At 40.6% G+C, this 20,051-nt stretch overlaps 1 protein-coding gene across 49 annotated transcripts in view; it reads right to left on the minus strand.

Annotated features, from left to right (window-relative positions):
- Positions 1-8,562: 8,562 nt before the first annotated feature.
- RIMS1 (regulating synaptic membrane exocytosis 1) overlaps positions 8,563-20,051 on the minus strand; it is a 307,441-nt gene continuing 295,952 nt past the window's right edge. For all 49 annotated transcript variants that reach the window (XM_074538418.1, XM_074538438.1, XM_074538423.1 and 46 more), the window contains 5 exons: positions 18,121-18,262; positions 14,517-14,629; positions 12,016-12,117; positions 11,192-11,331; positions 8,563-10,801 (listed from right to left, as the gene is read on the minus strand). In XM_074538418.1, coding sequence (XP_074394519.1) covers positions 10,583-10,801; positions 11,192-11,331; positions 12,016-12,117; positions 14,517-14,629; positions 18,121-18,262 — 716 coding nt within the window. In that variant the 3' untranslated portion in view covers positions 8,563-10,582. The remainder of the gene's footprint in view (positions 10,802-11,191; positions 11,332-12,015; positions 12,118-14,516; positions 14,630-18,120; positions 18,263-20,051) is intronic.

A 20,051-nucleotide genomic window follows, 5' to 3' on the forward strand; every position in this document is an offset into this window, starting at 1 on the left:
GTGTTGCATTTAAGCACTGGGAAAAAAAGCTGCAGCCTGAAGCCACAGGATCATAGAAGAGATTGGGCTGCAAAGCTACACTGACAGCCCTCCCTAGCATTAGCATGCACACACAGACAGAGCTGATCCCTACAAAAAGGTAATTAAGGTGAGGGGGAAACCTGGGAGTGGCTCCCATAAAATACCCTAAAGGGGAGGAGTGGGCTTAGGAATGTGCATCTGAAGGGCTTGGTCTGGTGTCAACTTTTGTGAACAAGTCCTGCTGAATCTTGCTCGCATACCCAGGTGAAGCCAACTCGGCAGGCTTTCACCAGCCCCATTCACAAGGAAGTAAGAGAGCTTCACAACTGGAGGCTGTAGCTTGCAGGCAGGGCCCTCCCTTCTCTGCCTGCAATTGTGATAGCTTGCTGAAGGGCAACATGTGCACATCAGACTGGAGCATAGTTCAAAAGAAGTAAGTGTTGCCTGCAGCAGTCCTCACTTCAGAGCATGTTATAGCAGGTTGAAGGCTGCTGTAAGCTCTGCCAGTTGCTAACTAGAGAAGCTTTTCTAGCAACCAAACATTGCCAGGACATAAGGATACATTCATTGGACATGTCTCCTGGCATGGCCTCTTTTCCTGGCGCTTGGGGGAAAAATTCCAAGGACATTTTCTGTTGACCTCCTTCATCTTACACAGGAGAGGGGAGCTCCAAGAAGATGGAAATGCAGGGTTAAGTGTATGAAGTTTTGACCTGCGACCTAGTGTGACACTGACACCGAGTGCAGCTACCCTGTAACACCAGCTAATTTGAGAAATGGTGGGTTTTACAATTGCAGACTTTTATGCTTGGAATCTTCCAAAGCATAAAAAGTAAGGACTTGTACAAAGTAAGTACTTCTGTCATTGCCATCTAACAGAACACTGTTGCTGAAGCTAAACAAGCAGAGGGGTAGCAAAGTATGCTGTTCCTTGTTCACTCTCAGTATTATAACAAGTTGAGCACCATTCTTTTAGTTGTGCTCCCTTTTCAGATTCCCAACAGCTGCATTAGAGTCCTAAGCCAGGGTGCTGTGTTGTTGCCCACTGAGATTTGTGTAGAGAAGCTCTAGCACTGGCCTTAAGGCTTGGCCCCTTCACTGTTGCACTGTCTGATGGCCTTCAGCTGAACTGTAAGGTTCTCCTTGCCAGGTCAGCCTGAGCCCAAGTCCCAGAAAAATTTAGTTTTCACTGTTTGAGGATGTTGGTGAGCTGAAGGCATGTAGACTTTAATCCATTCATTTGACAACTTAAAGAGCACGCTAAGCTACATGGTGCAAAACAGTGCCGTGCAGTTCCCTGCTTTAGGTCTTTCATGGTGCTGTGTGCTTTTTTACGGCTCAGGTCAAACTAGACCTTGCTTCCCCAAATCCAGCCTCCTTTTTTATCCCCTCTGACTGAGCAAAATCTTTTTTTTTATGCTCTTGTTGACTTAGCTTTCTTAGATAGCAGCTAGATAAGCAGTACCTAACCTTTCAAACCATTTTGGTTGTCAGGAGTAATATCTTCTTTCTTCTCCTTAAGGAGGTTATCATTGAAGTTTAATAATACTCCAGCATAAGGTTTCGCTGGTCACAAGAAATTCTCCTGATGTATCTGACTTGCAGCTTAATTGGAAATTTACAAAGGTGTAGTGAGGGTACAGCACAGTCTAACAATAAAAGCAGCCCTTGGAAAACAAAATGAGCCTTGTCATGGAACGACACGGTAGCCTGACATTAATCTGTCAGAGCAGCCACTGCTAATAATGCAGGAATGGGGAAAAATGTGTTTTTTAAACACTCCTTAGAGGAACTACATTGATTTAAGTGAGTTCATAATCACTACTGAATCAGAGAACAGGGCGGACTGTTAAATATAACCATTATTTCTTTGTATGCTTTATGATACCTCCTGCAGAACTTTGGACTGTTTTGAGAGCTCTTACGCGTAACCAGCAGACAGGCATAGCCAGTGATCACACACCCGGTTTCACTGCACATCCAGAGAACATCCGACACTTGGGAAAAAAACATACAGCTGTTTTTTTTCTTTTTCTCTCCCATAAAAAGAGCGCCTGACGACGGCTGACGCCCGTCCCCCGCATTCCCGCCGGGGCCCGCGCAGGGGCGAGGGGCGGCCCGGGCCCGGGCCGGCGCGGCGCTGCCCGCGGTGCTGCGGCGCCCCCCGGCGGCCGCGGGAGGAGTGGCGGCCGCGGGGCCGCGCCGGCCGTGAGGCACAGGGCTGCCGGCCGCGGGGCACCGGGCTGCCCGCTGTGAGGCACGGGGCTGCCGGCCGCGGGGCACCGGGATGCCGGCCGCGGGGCACCGGGCTGCCCGCCGTGAGGCACCGGGCTGCCGCCCACCCGCGTACGGCTTTGACCGCTCTTTGGCCTTTTCCGCTGCTCGCAGCCAAGCGCTGTCCCCCGAGTGCGTTTCCCCAGGCAGATTTACGTCTCTGCGTTGCTAACAGTACTTGCAAGGCCTGGGCTGGGCAGCCCGTGACGGCGGGTTTTCCATCCCGCTGCCCTTCAGTCGCCTCAGGGCCACCTGGGCTGGTACAGCCCAGAGCCCTGCTCTGCGGCGGCGCTTCTGAAGCCGCGGATTTCCAGAACATGTCAGCTTTTGCTCTTACTTGCCAGGGCGTTGATGAAAATAAGAAATGAAGGGGTTCATCCGCGAGCCAGGCGATGTCCTGCTGTCATAGACAGAGGCTGCCACCTCTGCCGTTGCCACACGGATCGTTGCCTCCTTGAAAGGCAGATGAAGCCCTATGCTTTGCATGGCTGGCATGGCTGGCTGGCCTCCTGCTTTGGGTGTTGTCACCTGAAGAGCCTTGCCACACTGTGTGCACTGTCTGTGTCAGCTACCTTTCTCACAAAAGCGCTTTGGGTTCAGCCTCATTGAAATCAGTGGCCAAGTTCCATGTTCTACAGCGCAGACAAAGCAAATAGAGAGTCCATAAAAATGCACAGTGTGCATGACATATGTGAGGGGGGGAAACAGTGGAATTAAACCAGCCATGAGAGCAGCCATGTACAAACTGAAGAGCAGCCCCAGAGAGGTGAGGTATTCAACAGTCCTCCTCTGGATTCCTCCATTCATTTTCACTCTCTGAAGAAATGTAATGTTGACGAATCCAACACGTATTCTTTGGAGTTAACAAGATTCAGCTCTGAGCTGGTATCACACAAAAAAATTGTAAGAGAACAAGACTAAGATGAGTGCTGGTGTTGGGAGGCTGGGGGGAGATACCCATGTAAAGAACAAAGAGGAAGTCTAAGCCCTGCCATGGTGACATCTCCCTCTCCCCTTTTACATTTTGGAGTTTGTTTTTACAGAAGCATGATTTAAGAATGGCATAACAGACACCTAACAAAGAAGCCCGCATGTATAGTAGAGCTGAAGCTTTATGCACGTAGCACAGCAGTGATGTCTGGTGCAGCTGGAATTTAATTAGAAATTAAAAAAGAAAATTTGCTGTGTTACTTCCCTCTGTCTTTTCATGCACATCATGAATAAAAAAGGCCTGAGGGTTGCATTATTTGTTTTAATATGAATAGTTTAGGATTGCTGGTCTGTTCCACCAATAGGCTTGGGGATCAAGTGAACTGCTGGCAGCACTGGAGCAGAACACCTGAAAGCTGAGTCCAGGCACCAAACTCCACTAAATTTTGCCTCACAGTTTTGCAAGAACAATGATCGGAAAAAGGGCAAGAGGAGGGAATGAGAAAATTTCTTACATTTTTTAGAAGAGCAGATACTGTACTTCAGCTGTCTCACAAGTCTCAGAGCCTTTTTCCTACCAGATAAAAAGAAGCAAAAGAGGTCAAGAAGCCAGTCCCAAGGTGCCTGTGAGAAGCTTGTTGGTGCTTCCTGTTCCCATCAATTACAGACTTTATATGCCTTTTGAGACTAAAAAGATTTGTGCCATTAACTTACTTCTCCCATCCTGGTTAACTGCTAGAGAGTCACCTGTTAGAAAGTAAAACAGAATCACAGAATCAACTAGGTTGGAAAAGGCCTTTGAGATCATCAAGTCCAACCTATGACCCTACACCACCTTGTCAACTAACCGTGCATGATATCACTTTGACAAGCCCTACTGTTTCCAATACCAACGCAATGAAGTTGGGCCAAATCCCTTGACCCTTCAGGAGGATGTGCACTGCATCTATAAGGCTTCAAAGAGTAGCCACTTCTTTTTGAGACTTTCAATCAAAAAGACAGGGGCCAAGCAATTATGCCATAAGTTATTCCCTGGGTCTCCCTTTTTGGTCCTCCCAGGTGAACAGAGGCACCATTTCTGTTCCTTCCTTCCTCCCCCCCTATGCTTCCCAGGCTTCTGCTCTGCTGTTTCTGACTTACTGGTTCACCCATCACCTGACTTCTTTAATATCATATATGAAGCTTTATCAGAGCTGATGCAAAAAACTCTTTTACACAACATAGAATTTGAGATTAAATATACCCACCTTTATGTCACCTTTACATAAATTTCACAGGCAGTGCATGTGTCAGACCATCCACAAAGAAAAAAGCATGGGCAGGCTGTACATGAAAACTGCTCCGTTAGGAAAAGCCGCCTCTGTAGCACTGACTGCTAACAGACATCCAGTCCTTCTGACCTGTACTATAAGGGATACCTGGGGACTCATTCCAAATCCAGATGTTCTCTGTCTGGTTCAGGGCTCCATTCTCAGGCCTTCAAAATCCTAAGAAAGTATTCTGCATGTTTTTTAAACCTTTATTTTTTATTGTAATTTTTGTTTGTTTGTTTGTTTTTGTTGTTGTTTTTCCATTCCTATGCACTCAAGGGTTGAAGGGTTGCTGACTTGATCTCAGACCCTGTCACTTTGGAAGAAAGGCACCCCTTTCTAAACTGGAGGATGCTGTTTGTGGGCTCTCTCTTTTGCTGCCACTTTAAGAGACAGTAGCCCAAGTGTAATGCGGCTGCTGGCTTTGGCTTCTAACTTTGCCCAGTAATTAATGTTTAGAAAACATTTCCCTCTAAGCTATCTCTCACTCTCTGAATTAGATAGCATTAGATCTTTTTTCTTCTTACATGTTAGTGTAATATTGTTACATTTTTCCCCTCTGTGTGGACACTCTTTCTGCAATATGCAAATACAGTTTTAAAAGACTTTAAAAATCTTTAAAAGACTTTAAAAGAAATCTTTTTGGTATATACTGTAACATTTAATTGAATTGCTATTTTACAATATTTGCTGAATTTGAAAATCTTAATTTTTGGTTTAAATTGCATGACAAGAGTTGTTAAAATATCTAGGATTGTCTCACTGCCCTCTGTATGAGCTTGTTCTAAATGGAATTTTTATTCTGCCTTCTATAATCACTGGTCTAGCATGGACATGGGCACCTTGGTTCTGTGGAGACCTGCTGCAATGAAGCAGCCTAGGCCAGTCAGACCAGACGATGGCAAGCTGCTGGAAATGCAGAGGTGATAGTGATGCTGTATTTCCTGAAGAGTAGGAGTCTGGAACAGGAGACATCTTCTCTATTAGAAATGCTTTGTATAGGTGTTGGCACAAACTAAAAAAAAAAAAAAAATCAGCATTTTGCTTTGGCTCAGGAACTTTTATTTGTCTGTAGCTGAAATAGTGCGACGAGATTCAATACAGAAGATATTTCTTCCTGATAGTTGTCAGTGTAAAAATGTTTTGGGAGCCAGGAGAAGAGGAAATCTTCTTATGTCATTTATATCCCCGAGGACCTCACAAATGCTTTTTGAATATTTATATTCTGCTCTGTCTGTATTTATGCAATATCTTTGAAATGGGGAATTTCACCTACGCCCATTTAATTCATCACAAAATGATGAGTTCAGAAACCCATAACTAGGTTGTTAAAGTCACACAGTATATCTCACTGATATGAATGAAATGAATGATTTCAGACAGTGAAAAACCACACAGAGGGTGGTATCACACAGCCTTTCACTACAGACCACTGCTTTACCACGTGGGCCACTACTGATTTGTAACTGCATTTCGGCAGGGCTCTGAAGCTGCAGACATGTTAAAAGTAATAAGAATAAATAATTCTGAGTTGTCCAACGAGCATCCTAATAATGAGCTCCTGCTCATCAGCTTTTGAAGGCAATTTTTCCAGAGGCAATCTAAAAATTTCTGTGAAATTCTTAGGTGTTACTCTTCTAGCAACAAGTAGTTGAAACCTCCAAAAGACTTGGTTTTTGAGAATGCCATTCGCATACTAGCAGAGGTAAACATACAGCTGCATATTTGCCTTATCTGAATTTCTGTATTGGTAAACTCCAGTATAGAGATTTTGATAACTTTATGCCCTTTCTCTCAGTACCTTCTAAGACATTTTGACGTGACGAGGCAGAATGTATAAGGTTTTATGTCCCAATTCAAAACTATGGCTTCAAAACATACCAATGACTAGAAAATACATAACTAAGGAGCATTTCATTAGACCAGGGTCAGCAGCTGATTCATGAGCATCACCTAGAAGGCAGTTTCCCCTACTGTCTCTGCACCCCAGGGGGGAGTTTGGATTACAAAACTCAGAAGACCATTTGATCTGTGTGACATGCCTGCCACACACAACCTCTTTCATAAGTATGGTATTTAACCACCAGCACACATGGTCATTCTTGCAGACACTGAGAAAATTCATACATGACCTGTGCATTTTCTTCTTCTCCTAGAGAGTAGCCAATGGACTGGAAGTATTGAGACTCTACTCTTGATAGTTGTTAGAATAGTTTTTAATCACTTACAGCAACCAGAATGCTCATCATCTAGCTTGAGAAAGAAATCTCGTCCTTTGACAACAGTAAACTTTCTTGCAGATTGCTTTCTGCTATGCTTGCAGGGTATGATAGAATGAGCATTTGGGGCTTTAAAGGAAAACTGTCAGGTGACTTCCTTCATTTAAGGCAAAAGAAGAGTAAAAATCCCATAACTCCTTTTCCTTGATTTAAATGGGCTGCATATAGTGGAGTAAATGACTCCACAGGAGCTGCAAACAGACAACTTCATTGAGGACAAGTTACAGGCTGTAAGTAAAATCTTGGGGGACACAGAATAGCCACTGAAAGCCCTCTCTGAACTTGACTTCTGTGTATATCTGGGTTGAACCTGACTTCTGAGAAAACAGGCAGCCAAACTGTACATGTAATTTTTCCATGAATTATGAAAACATGAGGTTGTGAAGCTCCGTTTTTTCCTATCCACTCACAGCAGTTCTGATGCCTCTGTAACACAAAAGTTAAGGCCAAAAGCTTCTTCCTTTACCCACAGAGAGGGACATAAATTTGCATTTGAATATAAAATTTAGAACTTATGCATCACAAAGAAAAGAACTGTGTGATTATATGAGAGGCATTATGAGTTTAATAATCTTTGCTCTTCCCCTGCATGACGTGTATATAAGGGAGTACTGCCTTCTTAAGGGAAAACCAAGAGGGAACTTCAGCTGATTTATTTGTGTATTATAACACTCAGCAATGAGTTTTTAAAAGGCAGCAGTCCCTGGGAAAGGAGTCCAGCACAAAACTTATCTGACCTAGTGTGCTCTGCTACCTTATTCCTGAAATCTTGGCATTTATGATCCCTTTTCATCAGAAACACCATAAATGAAGTAGTTCAGCATGTTCTTTTGCTGCCATATTTTCTGTCCTCTAGGGGGAGATCAGCAATGGTCCAGAATGCTGGACTTCATTTATTTCTCAGGATCAGAAAGGAAAAGATGTCCTAGTAGTAGACACAGTGGTCAAAGTAATGAGATTAATAAAGTTGAGGGCTTTTTGCAACAGAATGAAAAATTCTGTATTTAAACAGATCACTCCCACCACACAGAATAACATGCCTTTTGTTCAGAGATTTACCATGTTTAATTAGTCATTTTTTCAGTATCTTAACCATGTAATCAATTAAATAAAGTAATAAACAAAAGTGTTCAAAGTGAGGCAATACTGTCATGTTATTATTAAATTGTGATCAGATATCTGTGGGACATGGAAAACTAAAAATAAAAGTACATAACCTTTGCTTCTCTAGCAAAATTTTAGTGCCAAATTCTGCTCTCAGGTAAATTTCTATAAAGCATTGTTCACAACAGCATCCCAACAGAAGGGCATGTTCATGGTTTTAAAAAGTGCCAAAGGTCAGTAGTTGTTCTCGTATCTTAAAGGCTCAGCACGCACCAAGTGGAGCCCTGGTGCCTGACTCATATCACCCCGCTGCCCTACTACATGCAGCCACAGCATCATTCCTCTCCAACAAACTGATTTGATTTCAATAGATAATAATTTGGCTAATTTTTTTAACATCAATTTGCCTGCTTCAACAAATGAGAGCACAATTTGGCTGCTTTCTCAGGGAAAAGGAAGCCAACCAAACATGACTTTCACCAGGCCTCAGTTTTTGGCCCCAGATTTCAACATACACTATTACAGCAATCAAAAGAACCATAGAAATTACTTATTTTACTGTTCCTTAACACGTATCACACAGTCCTGCAGCAAGCAGAATCACAGATGAACCTCAGAACATACAGAGAGCACAACTACTACACTGGACATGAAAAGGAAATTTTATTAAACATGTTTACATAACATGAGTTGGAAGTTCATTTAAAAGCACAGGGGAGTGTTAAGACAAGTGGTCAAAATAGAAAGATACTATCGAATTATAGCTAGTTGGTTTTTGTCCACTAAGACAGAACAGGATCTAGTAGTAGTGCACCAATGCTTGAGTTCTTCCTGCTCAGCAGGTCGAGCAGTAACCAATCTGTGCCCTATGGAAAGATGGGCAGAATAATTCCCATGTGTTGAGTAATAATAAATAGTTCACTTGGTGCAGGCAGTATGTCTATGAATTAAAACCTAGTGTGTACACAGTTTCTACATGTGTTACAGCCCCACAGTAGGAATCTACACCAAAATAGTTATTAGAAGGAATTTGGTCCGTACTACATCACGTTTTCCATAGGGTAAAAAATAAAGTCCATCTATAGACATTTAGCACCAGACCCACAGACCTAGCCTGGCTAAAACCTGCAAAATGTCTATAAGAAAAATGGATGGCTTAGATTTCTTGGTTACTTCAGTATAGTAATTACGAGCAAACTGTACAAGTACATGCAACATACAAGCTGGCCTATGTGGAACTAACATACATTATTAAATAACCTTTTTTCATCTCTTTTTACAAAACGTGCATGCAGCTTTGAACAGTTCCAAGTCATGCTGCTCTATTTGTGTGATCACAAAATTCAATGGCCTGTAAAAGGAGGGGAAACATATCAATGCACCTGCAGGAATCTGCAGTTCTTCGCACATTTACAGAATATCACAAGGGATTTCAAGGCCAAGAAGAACTCAAATGAATAAAAAGCAAATTGAAATTTGATTTTTTTTTCTCCAAAAAGTAAGATATCTTGCGTTAAAAAATCAAGCCTTGTGCTTGCATCAATCTCAAAGAAATGTAAACTAAAATTTGGTAAAAACATTAGTAAGTGCAGAATATTTCAACTGGAATCTCCAGTGAAACATTGAACAACTCATACCATGCTCTATCCAGGGCAGACAGGTGCGTCTGAAGCGACACACATCAGAGAAGCCTGGGTACAGCTGAAAGTGTCATATGCTCAATTCATTCCTGGTCAACATTTTGGGAAGTCAAATATACATTTATACACAGAAACATGAGTATTTCCTCTCCAATTCTAGGAGGAAAATTGCATTACCAGTAACATATTCAATGTCAAAATTAAGACTAAAGCTGCTTTATACCAGTCCCCAGCAGTAGTTGCAGAATTCTTCAAAATTCTTCCATGCAAAACATCATAAACAGAAAAATTATTTTATATATATATAATGCAAACATATCTGCTTTTTACAAAGAAAAAGTGGCACTGTGATGATTTCTATTTTTAAGAATATAACTTAGATCGGTCATTTGTTCTGGGTTCCCATGTGAAAGACTTGTAAGTACCAGAACTGAGGAACTATTTGAACTCGCTGGAATTGTAACTGTGGCTGTTGAACACTTTAACGATGCTTACAGAGATATGCTTCAGCCCTTTTTTGTTTGGTTTAGAAAAAGAAAGGAAGGGTCTCTGTTAGCATTGTGAGGACTTCTACAAAACTAGCAGAATCACGTGGCAAAAAACTAGTGGAAGTGACAAGTACAGAAAAACTGCTGAAACACCAGGAAGGTAACACTGCTTGAGGGCTCTCTCAAAATGTGAAAAAACAACATTGTTAACAGAGTGAGAGCTTCCAGTTTGGGTCATCTTTGACTTAGGTCGAATCTAAATGTCCCTCTCTTTTTTTCTTTTTCCTTTCTTTCTTTCTTTTTTTTTTTTTTTTAATCATTATAAGCATCAGTGGTAGCTGCTAATAGATTAGCTGTATGTGATATACCTTTTTTCTGTCAATTTAAGCCATCTCTCGACAGACAGACAAACGTTTGGATAACTACTACAAGCAAAAACGGAAGTGATTGTCTCTCTCCAACAGTGTTTCTTGTCATGTGAATATCTGGTTCCAATTGTTATCCTGGGTGATGTTTTGAATAGACAGCACCTGCTACTATGATCTAATGCAGGGAGGCCCAGTTGAACTTTCCAGAGATGACTGGGAAGCCCTACGTGTCAGGGGAGTCAATGTTGGATCCACTAGCGATGAAGGTGGAAATAATTTATACCAGCCTATTACCACGCTGGACAGATCCAGTTCCTCCAGAAGGATCTGGGCAACTCCCATGAAGCATTTATGGTCCATTCGGCCATAGTCTCCCCAGACTATTACCTGGAAGAACATAAAATTAAGGTTCATGATTGCCCTTAAATCCATGCTTATACAGGGTTATATTCTTAAACCTGTGCTTACGTATGTTCACTCTTGTTGTTATATGCGTTAATGTAAGGACAATGTTATTCTCAAGAGTGAATGACTGCTTCCCTTTCATGGGAAAACCTCATGTCAAGGCAGGAACAACAGTCAACAAAAGAGAAATGCTTAATGCAATAAGACATTTTGCAACTCTGAAACCACAAGCCACAAGGATGTCTGTAATGGTATTTATAAAATTAAATGCTTAGTGACTGGGAGTGGATTTACACATACTCGTTATATTTAAGTGAACATGCAAGTGATTCCCCAAATGACAGCCTAAAATGGGATTAAGAAGAAACTCACCTGAAGGACTTTACCCTGTGGACTTTCTTCAAAAACCAGTGTCTGTTGGTACAGAGGATCAAGCGTCTTCCTTGCAATTCTTGTCTTCTTCTTAGCTATACATGCTCCATTTTCCAGTAAATACACTTTAACATACGGAGCTGTAAACAGAACATCAAGAATGTTATGTTTGGACTTACAGTGCATATCTGAAATGGAGGAAAAATGCCTTAAAAGGAAGCAGAGTAGAAAGAAAATGACACACATTATTTTCATTTTATCCTCACAATTGTATAATCTGAATACAATTATATTAATAAAAAGGATGACACAGCCCACAAGAAATCAATTTGACTTTCATAAACTTTGAATGTAATGATCTAAGATCTTACTAACAACAATTACACGTCATGTCAGTCATTTTAAAAACATTTTCTTTTTCCAGAAGTTAGCTGTCACTGACAGCTATTTTGGATTCTCTGTAAAGGCTCAGGGGTCAGAGATAGTTCAAAGCAAAAGGAACCTTTAAGACTTTGCCACTTCAATGACACAGACGCGAATTGCACTTTCATCTCTAGCTCCTAAAGAGATTGCAAAGTACCATCTTCACTAAATGTTATCTAAAAGAACTGTTCCAGGTTTTACAATAAGCAGTGGTTGGGGTATTGATTCTAAATCTCCTCAATAATTGTTTCTATAGATAACTAGAACTTCAGCAAATGTCCTTATAAAAAATGATACAGTATTATTACAATATATATTATGTAAATTATTGACACTGACAGGAACACTAGCACAAGCTGCTCCCTTCTTGAAGCACTGCTGTGTACAGTTTTTTTCCATACCTGGGGTAGATTTGGAGCCAGGTTTTTGGATGAGGCCACGGGCTCTAATGACTTCTACTTCTAACTGGCCTTTTTTATCCACCATTCCAATCTGGATGTCACCTGAGAGGGAGAAGAAAGAAGCCCACATTTTAGAGAAGGAGTACAGCACAGGAGAGAAGGTATAAGAATGAGAAAGACTAGTTTTATATTATTCTTCTGCATTACTGTGCGTGTTGTGTCTCCTGATGATCCCTTTAGCTTCTCCATCCTTAAACAGGGACTAAATAATATTTACTTAGGGAGCATGCTTCCCTCTCCAGGTATACAGTTCATACCAGCTAAAAAGAGGTATTTTTTTCTTCAAAAGTCTCCACGAAGCACACAGGTGACAATTTTTCAATTTTTATCAATATTCCACACACATTTTTGGTGTGAGTAAAATGTCACAACATGTTAAAAAAAGAAACCGTTTTCATTTCTAAACAGTCAAACTTGTTTCCTTGCCTGAGTTTTGACAAATGACATTTCCTGCAGAAAAAGGGAACTGCTTACTCTGAGACTAAGCACTGTTCTGATCTAGATCAATAAAATACAAGGGCAGTAAACTATGTACTGATGCTCAAAACATTGTATCTCTATACTTTCATATATCATGGAATCAGCTGAGTAGAAATCTAAATTAGATTAAAATAGGCCATTTAGAATAAAAAATGCACAGTATGACATGAGCAGCTACATGATACTTGAGCAAATATATGACCAACATCCATGAAACGTGAGAACGTATATATTTGATATGTAAGCTCTGATTGTCGAAAAAAATTCAGAAATAGCTGATCCTGAACTATAGAATTTGGAGTATGGATTTAGAGAAACAGCATTTTGAAATTAATTAGGCATGAGATTTTCACGTTTCTCTAACAGCATATTAAAGCAGCGTTTATACCTTGGTATGTGAGGTAAGACAGAACAGCAATAAAATTTTTTTTATCAATTAAACTTTGCTTGAATAAACACAGCCATGTTTTGCACTAAAAACAGTTCAAAGGAAAGTTCCAACAAGCCTTTTTAATAGCACATCTCTGTCTCATATCCACAATAAAACATGCAACAGGTAACCAGAAGGGGGAGCGATAATCCAAACATCTTCAAATTGTAACTAATGAAAGGATAGCACCGAGCAGATCTTCTAAAAATTGTTTAAAACATGGTGGAGTGCTTTTTGTGGGCCAAAAGCACTATCTACTTGAGCCTATTGTAGATAAAGTTCTAAAGAAGTCACAATAAACGTTTTACTCAAGTTATCTGCAGAAAAATCTTTAGTCACAAAACAAGATTAAAAAAAGAAACAGAGAAAGTGTAGACACTTATATGCATGCCAATAAAGCCATTTAGATATTTATTGGAAAAATAATCTCACTAATACATTTTCTTCCAAAATAATAATAAAAATGTTAATTTAATAAGTTCAATGTTTTATGAATGCTTTAGTAGCAGTCATTTGGATTTTTTACAGCAAGTTTTGCCTTAGAGGGTGTTCAAAGCATTCTCAATATAGTTTTCCTTCTGCTCATCAGTTGGGAAGGGAACACTGTTTTTTGAAAATTTTTTTTTCTGTTTCTCTCTCCTTTTTCAGATGTGTCTCACTAGTGCTTCCTAAAGCTGGTTTACCAAGACAGTTGTATTGAAGCATTGGCCATTTATAATTTCCAGCAGGAGAAATATTATTACTAGTATCAGATAATATTACTAGCCTTATTACTAGGAGAAATATTATCACTAGTATTGGATCAAGGACTCCTCAATTAGCATCCTAAAGCATGTCTAAGAACTGCTCATATCTAAGCAAAAATATTTTAAAAAACTCCAACCCCAAATGTGTCCAAAGATAGTTATTACACAGTTTTGCACTCTGTTACTCCTTCTACAACTCATACCCTGTTCATAAACAAGCTACAGCTAATGCTGCTAAAGGAAATTGCAGACTGGTCTGGAAAATAGAGAACATCACAGATAGCCCCCAGCAGCTGTTGTAGAAAAGGACTTTGTGTCTCTCATGACAATCCCTGGCTTTATCAGTGACTGATTGCTGGTCATTGCAAATGCTTCCAGAAGTTTCACTTTCTGGAGTTAGATGAAATAAACTTGGAAAAGTGTGGTTTGGCCAGAAACCCTCTGTCACATCCAATATAATCTGTGTCTAGTAAATACAAACTCTGAACAGTTGAGATTTTGCAGCGAGATATGACAGGAGAAGTCACAATACTTTTGTGTGGGAAGTAAAACCCCTATCTTCAAATTGCAAATAAGATTAGCCAGCACCTCAAATGGTACAAACAGTTTTTCACCCCTCTTTGGGTGCTGCCATGATAGGAACACCAGTGACTGCAGATAGACCTTCATGTTGACAATGAAGGAAGACATTTGGTAAAAATCCTTTCGGTGCTGTAGTCTGCCAGTGTGTGCATTAGTTAGTTGTCTTATTATTCATTTAACAGAGGAGAACATATCATGCTTACCCATGGCAGGGGTTGCTAGTGTTTGTCGGCCTACTAACTGTGCAGGTCCCAGCCCATCGAGGAAATCACTGAACTGACTGTCAGCGCCCAGCCGTACTCCAGGAAATATTAAGCTGAAACAAAATAGAAGCTGGTTAAGCATAAGAATAGGATTAATTTCTGTCATCCTACAGTATTTACCACAAAAGTACTACTGACACAAGGCAAGCAGCTCAGGATGCACAATGACAAATCATTCTGCAGCATCGGGAATTATGTTTCCCATGGACCCCAAAGCAGTGTAGAGAAATTCTGCACATCAACTTGAAGTAGTCCATAAAATAGGTCTTGCTAAGGAGGTCTCCAGGAGCAGTGAAGAGGTTGATAGGTAAAAAGACTAAGAATGACCTTGTATAAGAGAATATAAAAAGCCTTATGAAATTTCATAGCCTGTTCTTCATTAGTGAGTGTGTGATTTACATTGATCCAAACCCCATCCGCATCACTTAGAACAAACAGGGAAAACAGATGTGTACACTAAATTATACATTAAACAGCTGGAGCTGTTTAATGAAGCTGTAAACTGGCAGGTAGTAGCAGTAGTGGTGATTAGAGCTAAACCTAATGCCACTCTCTAGCCAAAATATTTTGGCAGACAAATCTGGATCTGCAGTTGCTCCCCCACTCTGTCACAATACAAACTGAACACATCAGCACAGTGTATATGGAAACATTCAAGGCCAGGTTAGACAGGGCTTTGAGCAACCCCATCTTGAAGATGGCCCTCCCCAGGGCAGGGGGTTAGACTAAATTACCTTTACAGGTTCTTTCCAACTCAAGCTATTCTATGATGCTATAATGTGTACTTTGCCAAGCTGCTTTCTTATATTCCATAGTGTCCACTTTTTCTTTAAAATAGATATACAATCTCCAAAAAATAACAAAAGAAAAAAAAAAAACAAATAGGGAGAGAAAGAGTGATCCATGGTGGGAAGACTCAGCTTTGAATTCCTTATAACAATTATGAGAAATAAATAACAGACTGTGAACCAAGTCTAGACAATGTATTTCCCAGAAGGCCATCCACCACTTCTTCAAATGAGATTCCCTATTAGACTGCAAAAATAATAACAAACTTCCTATTAAAACCAAAAGCACCTAGTACTAAAAGCTTTGGATTCTGCACATCAGGCTTGTGTGCTTCAGCCATTCAACTCACAGTTCTTTTCAAACCCAGTAGCTGCATACAAAAAGTCCATTCCTCTCTTTCTATGCCTGCATTAAACTTATTGACTGTTGGTGGCTGAAGCTGGTCAGAAAATATCATAGAATCATAGAATGCCTGGCATGGAAGGGACCCACAAGGATCATCAAAGTTCAACTCCTGGCCCTGCACAGGACAGCCCCAAAAATCTCACCAAGTGCCTGAGAGCATTGTCCAAACACTTCTTGGACTCAGTCAGGCTTGTTACTGTGACCACTCTCTGGGCAGAAAAACATTTTCTAACATCTAACCTAAATCTCCCCCGATTCAGCTTCATGCCATTCCCTTGGCACAGTGTTTTTATTTAGAAAAGTCTTTATTTTCCAAAAGGTAAGCTTTTTCACGGGAATTTAGTTTGGATTTTTTTTAAAATATGGTTTATTTAGTTGGAGGAAAAAAAGAATCTCAAGGTTTTCAGTTCAACACCAAGATACTATCTGCTTCTCTCCCCAGTGGCACTATCCTTTCACTTTTGCATCTGCTATGAGATGTTTCTTGCTTGTTTCATTGGCCTTTTTTCCAAAAATTTGTTACATTTTGCCAGAGGCTGGGTAACAACATTGTAAATATTCCCTTGAGATCACACTTCTGGCTATACATATGATAATGAAGGTTGGAAGTACACATTAATCTTAATGTGTTTTAATTCTAATCCATTAAACTCCAGTTAAGGGTCAAGCAAAAGAACATGACAAGGTACCTGGGGTGAAAGCACCCCGTTCGCGCACCACCCTTCTCAAGCTTGCTTTTGTCACTGCCTTACTCAGAGGCTGATTCTCAAATCAGCAATTTATGGCTCTCCCTTTCTGTCCTGGAGACGTCTGCTGTGACCTCCATATCCAGACCTTGGCTGCCCCAGCCCTGCCCAATCTATTTACACACAATGAGGGTGGAACAGAGGATTAAACTGTTCTACTGAAAATGTCCTCAGCCTTAGTGCTGGGCTCCCACCTCTCCTCTCCACTGCCAACCAGGGAAGCAGGCTCCCCCAGCTCCTCCCTAAAGGGTCCAGTTTATTTGGCCCTTTGTCACCAAGGTGAGTAACTGGTGCCCTACAGATTGACACTCCAGCCTAAGAGAAGGGAAGGAGAATGGCAGGGTGAAGTGTTGAAAGGGTAGAAGTAATGGCCAGTCAAGGAATCATAATGGGGGAAACACTGGGATATTTTACTCTTGTCCCTCATTCTTCATCTAGTCTTTATCTGCTTTGGTTTTGAATTAGTGATGATGGAGCCTATTTTTCTTACATGGCTCTTAAAATTCTTAGCATTATCACAGAACTATAGAATGGTTTGGGTTTGAAGGCACCTTAAAAATCATCAAGTTTTGATGCGTGTGCCATGCACAAGGACACCTTTCACTAGATCAGGTAGTTCAAAGCCCCATCTAACCTGGCTGTGAACACTCCTGATGATAAGCCTATCCACAATTTCTCTGGGCAATTTGTTCCAGTGTTGCAAAAAAAAATTAGAGTGGTGAGAAGATCTGATGATGGAGGCACCTTTACACAGATCCTTGCCACTGCCACCACAGCAGCCTTGGCCCTTTGTGCCTCATACAATATGCAATAGCAATTGTGGTTACACAGTAAGCATACAAAAAAGTGAAGCAAAGAAGTCCAAATCTCATTTTTTTTTCCAGGTCTATAAAGGTGCATTTGCTCACCTCCATTTTCCCCTTTATTTGGGGAGTCATCTTCTAAGAATTCCCTGGTAACCACTACACCTTGACACATGCAGTAAGAGTTCCACTGAGAACTGTGAGGATGCTGGAATATTCCTGCATATTTTTGTGTCAGGACTGCTTTTTTTTCTCCTTTTCTACATATCAAACTTCAGCGGTGAATGGAAACAGCTGCCCCATTCCCCACAGCTGTCTGACTTCAGCTGATGGGGCAGCTGGGCCCTGGGTTTACAGCTCTTAATAAGAGACTTGGAACAACTCCAAATTAAACTTTCTTTGTATCTAGTACTACTGAACGGAGTTTCATATCACAGGGATTCATATACAACATCTGAAGTTTAACTATGAGGTAATCCAAATATATCTCAAAGAAAAAGCACCTCTGTGTTGTGTTTTGAGTAATGCAGTCTTAATTTAGTTGTCTTTTGATGAACAAAATGCCTCACTGGGTGACAGGGAAAATAAGAATTCTTAAGAAGTTCTGTCTCAATTTCAATTTCCATGAAATTTGTGTTATGTACCTGAAATAGTTCAGTTTTTCAAATGTTTCAAGAGGAAGAATCTTTACACAGAGCTACTCCCTTCAGCTAGAGTTTGGGACACCCCAAGTAATGGGAAAGAAACTTCTACTTCATTAGAAACATCTCCTACATTACTGATATTTTTAATGCCACTTACTTGCCCTCGGAGCTGTAACTATTTATGCTGCCGTCAGTGGATTCTCGACTTGGCTGTCGAACCATACGACTTCTCATCTCTGCTGCCATTCCTGTTTCTGTGCTTCTCTGTATCGTGCTCTTTAGCTTCTTGCTGCCAGCCTCTGAAAGCAGAGAAAAAGAAGCAACAGTTAGAATAACTCACAGCAAAACCTTCTCTTGCAGTTTTCACCCAAGAACAGTGATTTGACTTGGTCATTCTCATTTATTAACATAAAAAGACTATTCTGATTGAAGAACCAATCTCTCTTCCTCAGTTACAAACTGGAAACGACTTCTCTTTAAAAGGCTGCAACCTGAAGATCTTTATTAGGGCAAACTGTTAAAAAATAGATGTCTTGTTAATAGCCTTTACACAGTTAATAGATGTCTTGTTAATAGCCTTTACACAGTTGGAATGTAGACAGATTGTGGTACTGTCTACTAACCACAAACTTGGTAATATGCCTCTAGTCACCTTGCTAGGTTGAGTGACTGCAAAAGAAGATACAATTCTCACAGAAAATATAAAAAAAAGGGAAAATATCCTTTATGTATTCCACAGAAAAATGATAAATACTATGATATTTAATATCAAAAATATAATAATGTATTTTGACTTGGCAAAATCTTACTTCTCACCAGAAAATGTCTTTAAAGTAAACAGTAGACTTTACAGAACATATGATCTCAGCAGTTCTGAAACAGAAAGAACTCTTGGGGAATTTGTTTGGGAAACCACAGAATAGTTAAGCTGGACAGGACCACAGTGGAGCATCTGTTTCAACCTCCCTGCTTCCTAGAACCCATTGCACAGGATTGTGTCCAAATATCTTGAATATCTCCAGTGAGGAGACTCCACAACTTCTCTGGGCAGTCAGACTCCAGGCTTGCAACTGTAGGATTAGAAAGTAATGTAAATATTTTGAAGTAGTTTAAAGACTTTGTCCATTTGGTAAAGCTTCTATCCCATGTCCTTTAAAATGCAATTTCATTTTCATCTGGAAGTTTTCATGTTTCCCTTGAGCAAGAAAAGCTTCCAGTCCTTTACAGGTTATCTATGCATTATGGCTGATCTAGAGTGAATTCTGCAGTCACACAGCAGAAATTAGTCTTCTAGATGATGATAGTTGTTCTCAATGATCTCTAAATTTCTTCCACCAAAGCCTCCATGTGATGCAATAAAATTTGTTGTCTTCAAACTCATTGTCCTGTTTTTTTTCAATTTAGTTCAAAATATGTACCGAAGTTCAATGGGTAACATTACTTTCTCCCAGAAAGTAATAGATTTGACAAAGTTTCACGTAAGTACATGCTACGACATTCTTCTGCATTTACCCCTTCATTTCAGCACTCCTTTATTCCCACCTGGAAAGTCTGCGTGCATATTTTTCATGGTCTGCTCAGGGAAACAGATAAAAAGCAAATATTTCTTCCATCTTCACCTGCTGTGGAGACTGAATTGCTCTGAAAAAATTTTCACCTTCCTGTTGCACATTGTTCATGTTTGAAACCGACAGATCTTGACAGATCTTATTCATCACAATAAGACTTTTGTAGCCCCCACATAGCCTGCCCATTCCCAGGGTGTTCAAACATGCTGTGGAGATCAGCTGGCCCTTGCTCTTTGGGTCTGCAGAGATGGTGCAGGGCAAAGAGAAATCATAACATAGAGCTGTAAGATTAACCTCTCTGAAGCTCTCAGGGAAACAGCAAAATGGCCAAAGTGAAAGAATTACTATAATGGGCTTAGAGGAGACATGCCCACAGTGAAAGGAACTGAGGTTTCCCTCTTAAGCTTTTTGGACTGGGGTTTGTTTATTTACGGCCGCTAAGCTGCGCCCAAATGCCTCTGTGTGGAAGAGATCAGCTACTTTTACAGATCCTTTCCTCCCTTCTCAGGCCAACAGCTCT

The sequence above is a fragment of the Zonotrichia albicollis genome, chromosome 3, assembly GCF_047830755.1.
Source record: "Zonotrichia albicollis isolate bZonAlb1 chromosome 3, bZonAlb1.hap1, whole genome shotgun sequence".
NCBI classification, from domain to species: domain Eukaryota; kingdom Metazoa; phylum Chordata; class Aves; order Passeriformes; family Passerellidae; genus Zonotrichia; species Zonotrichia albicollis.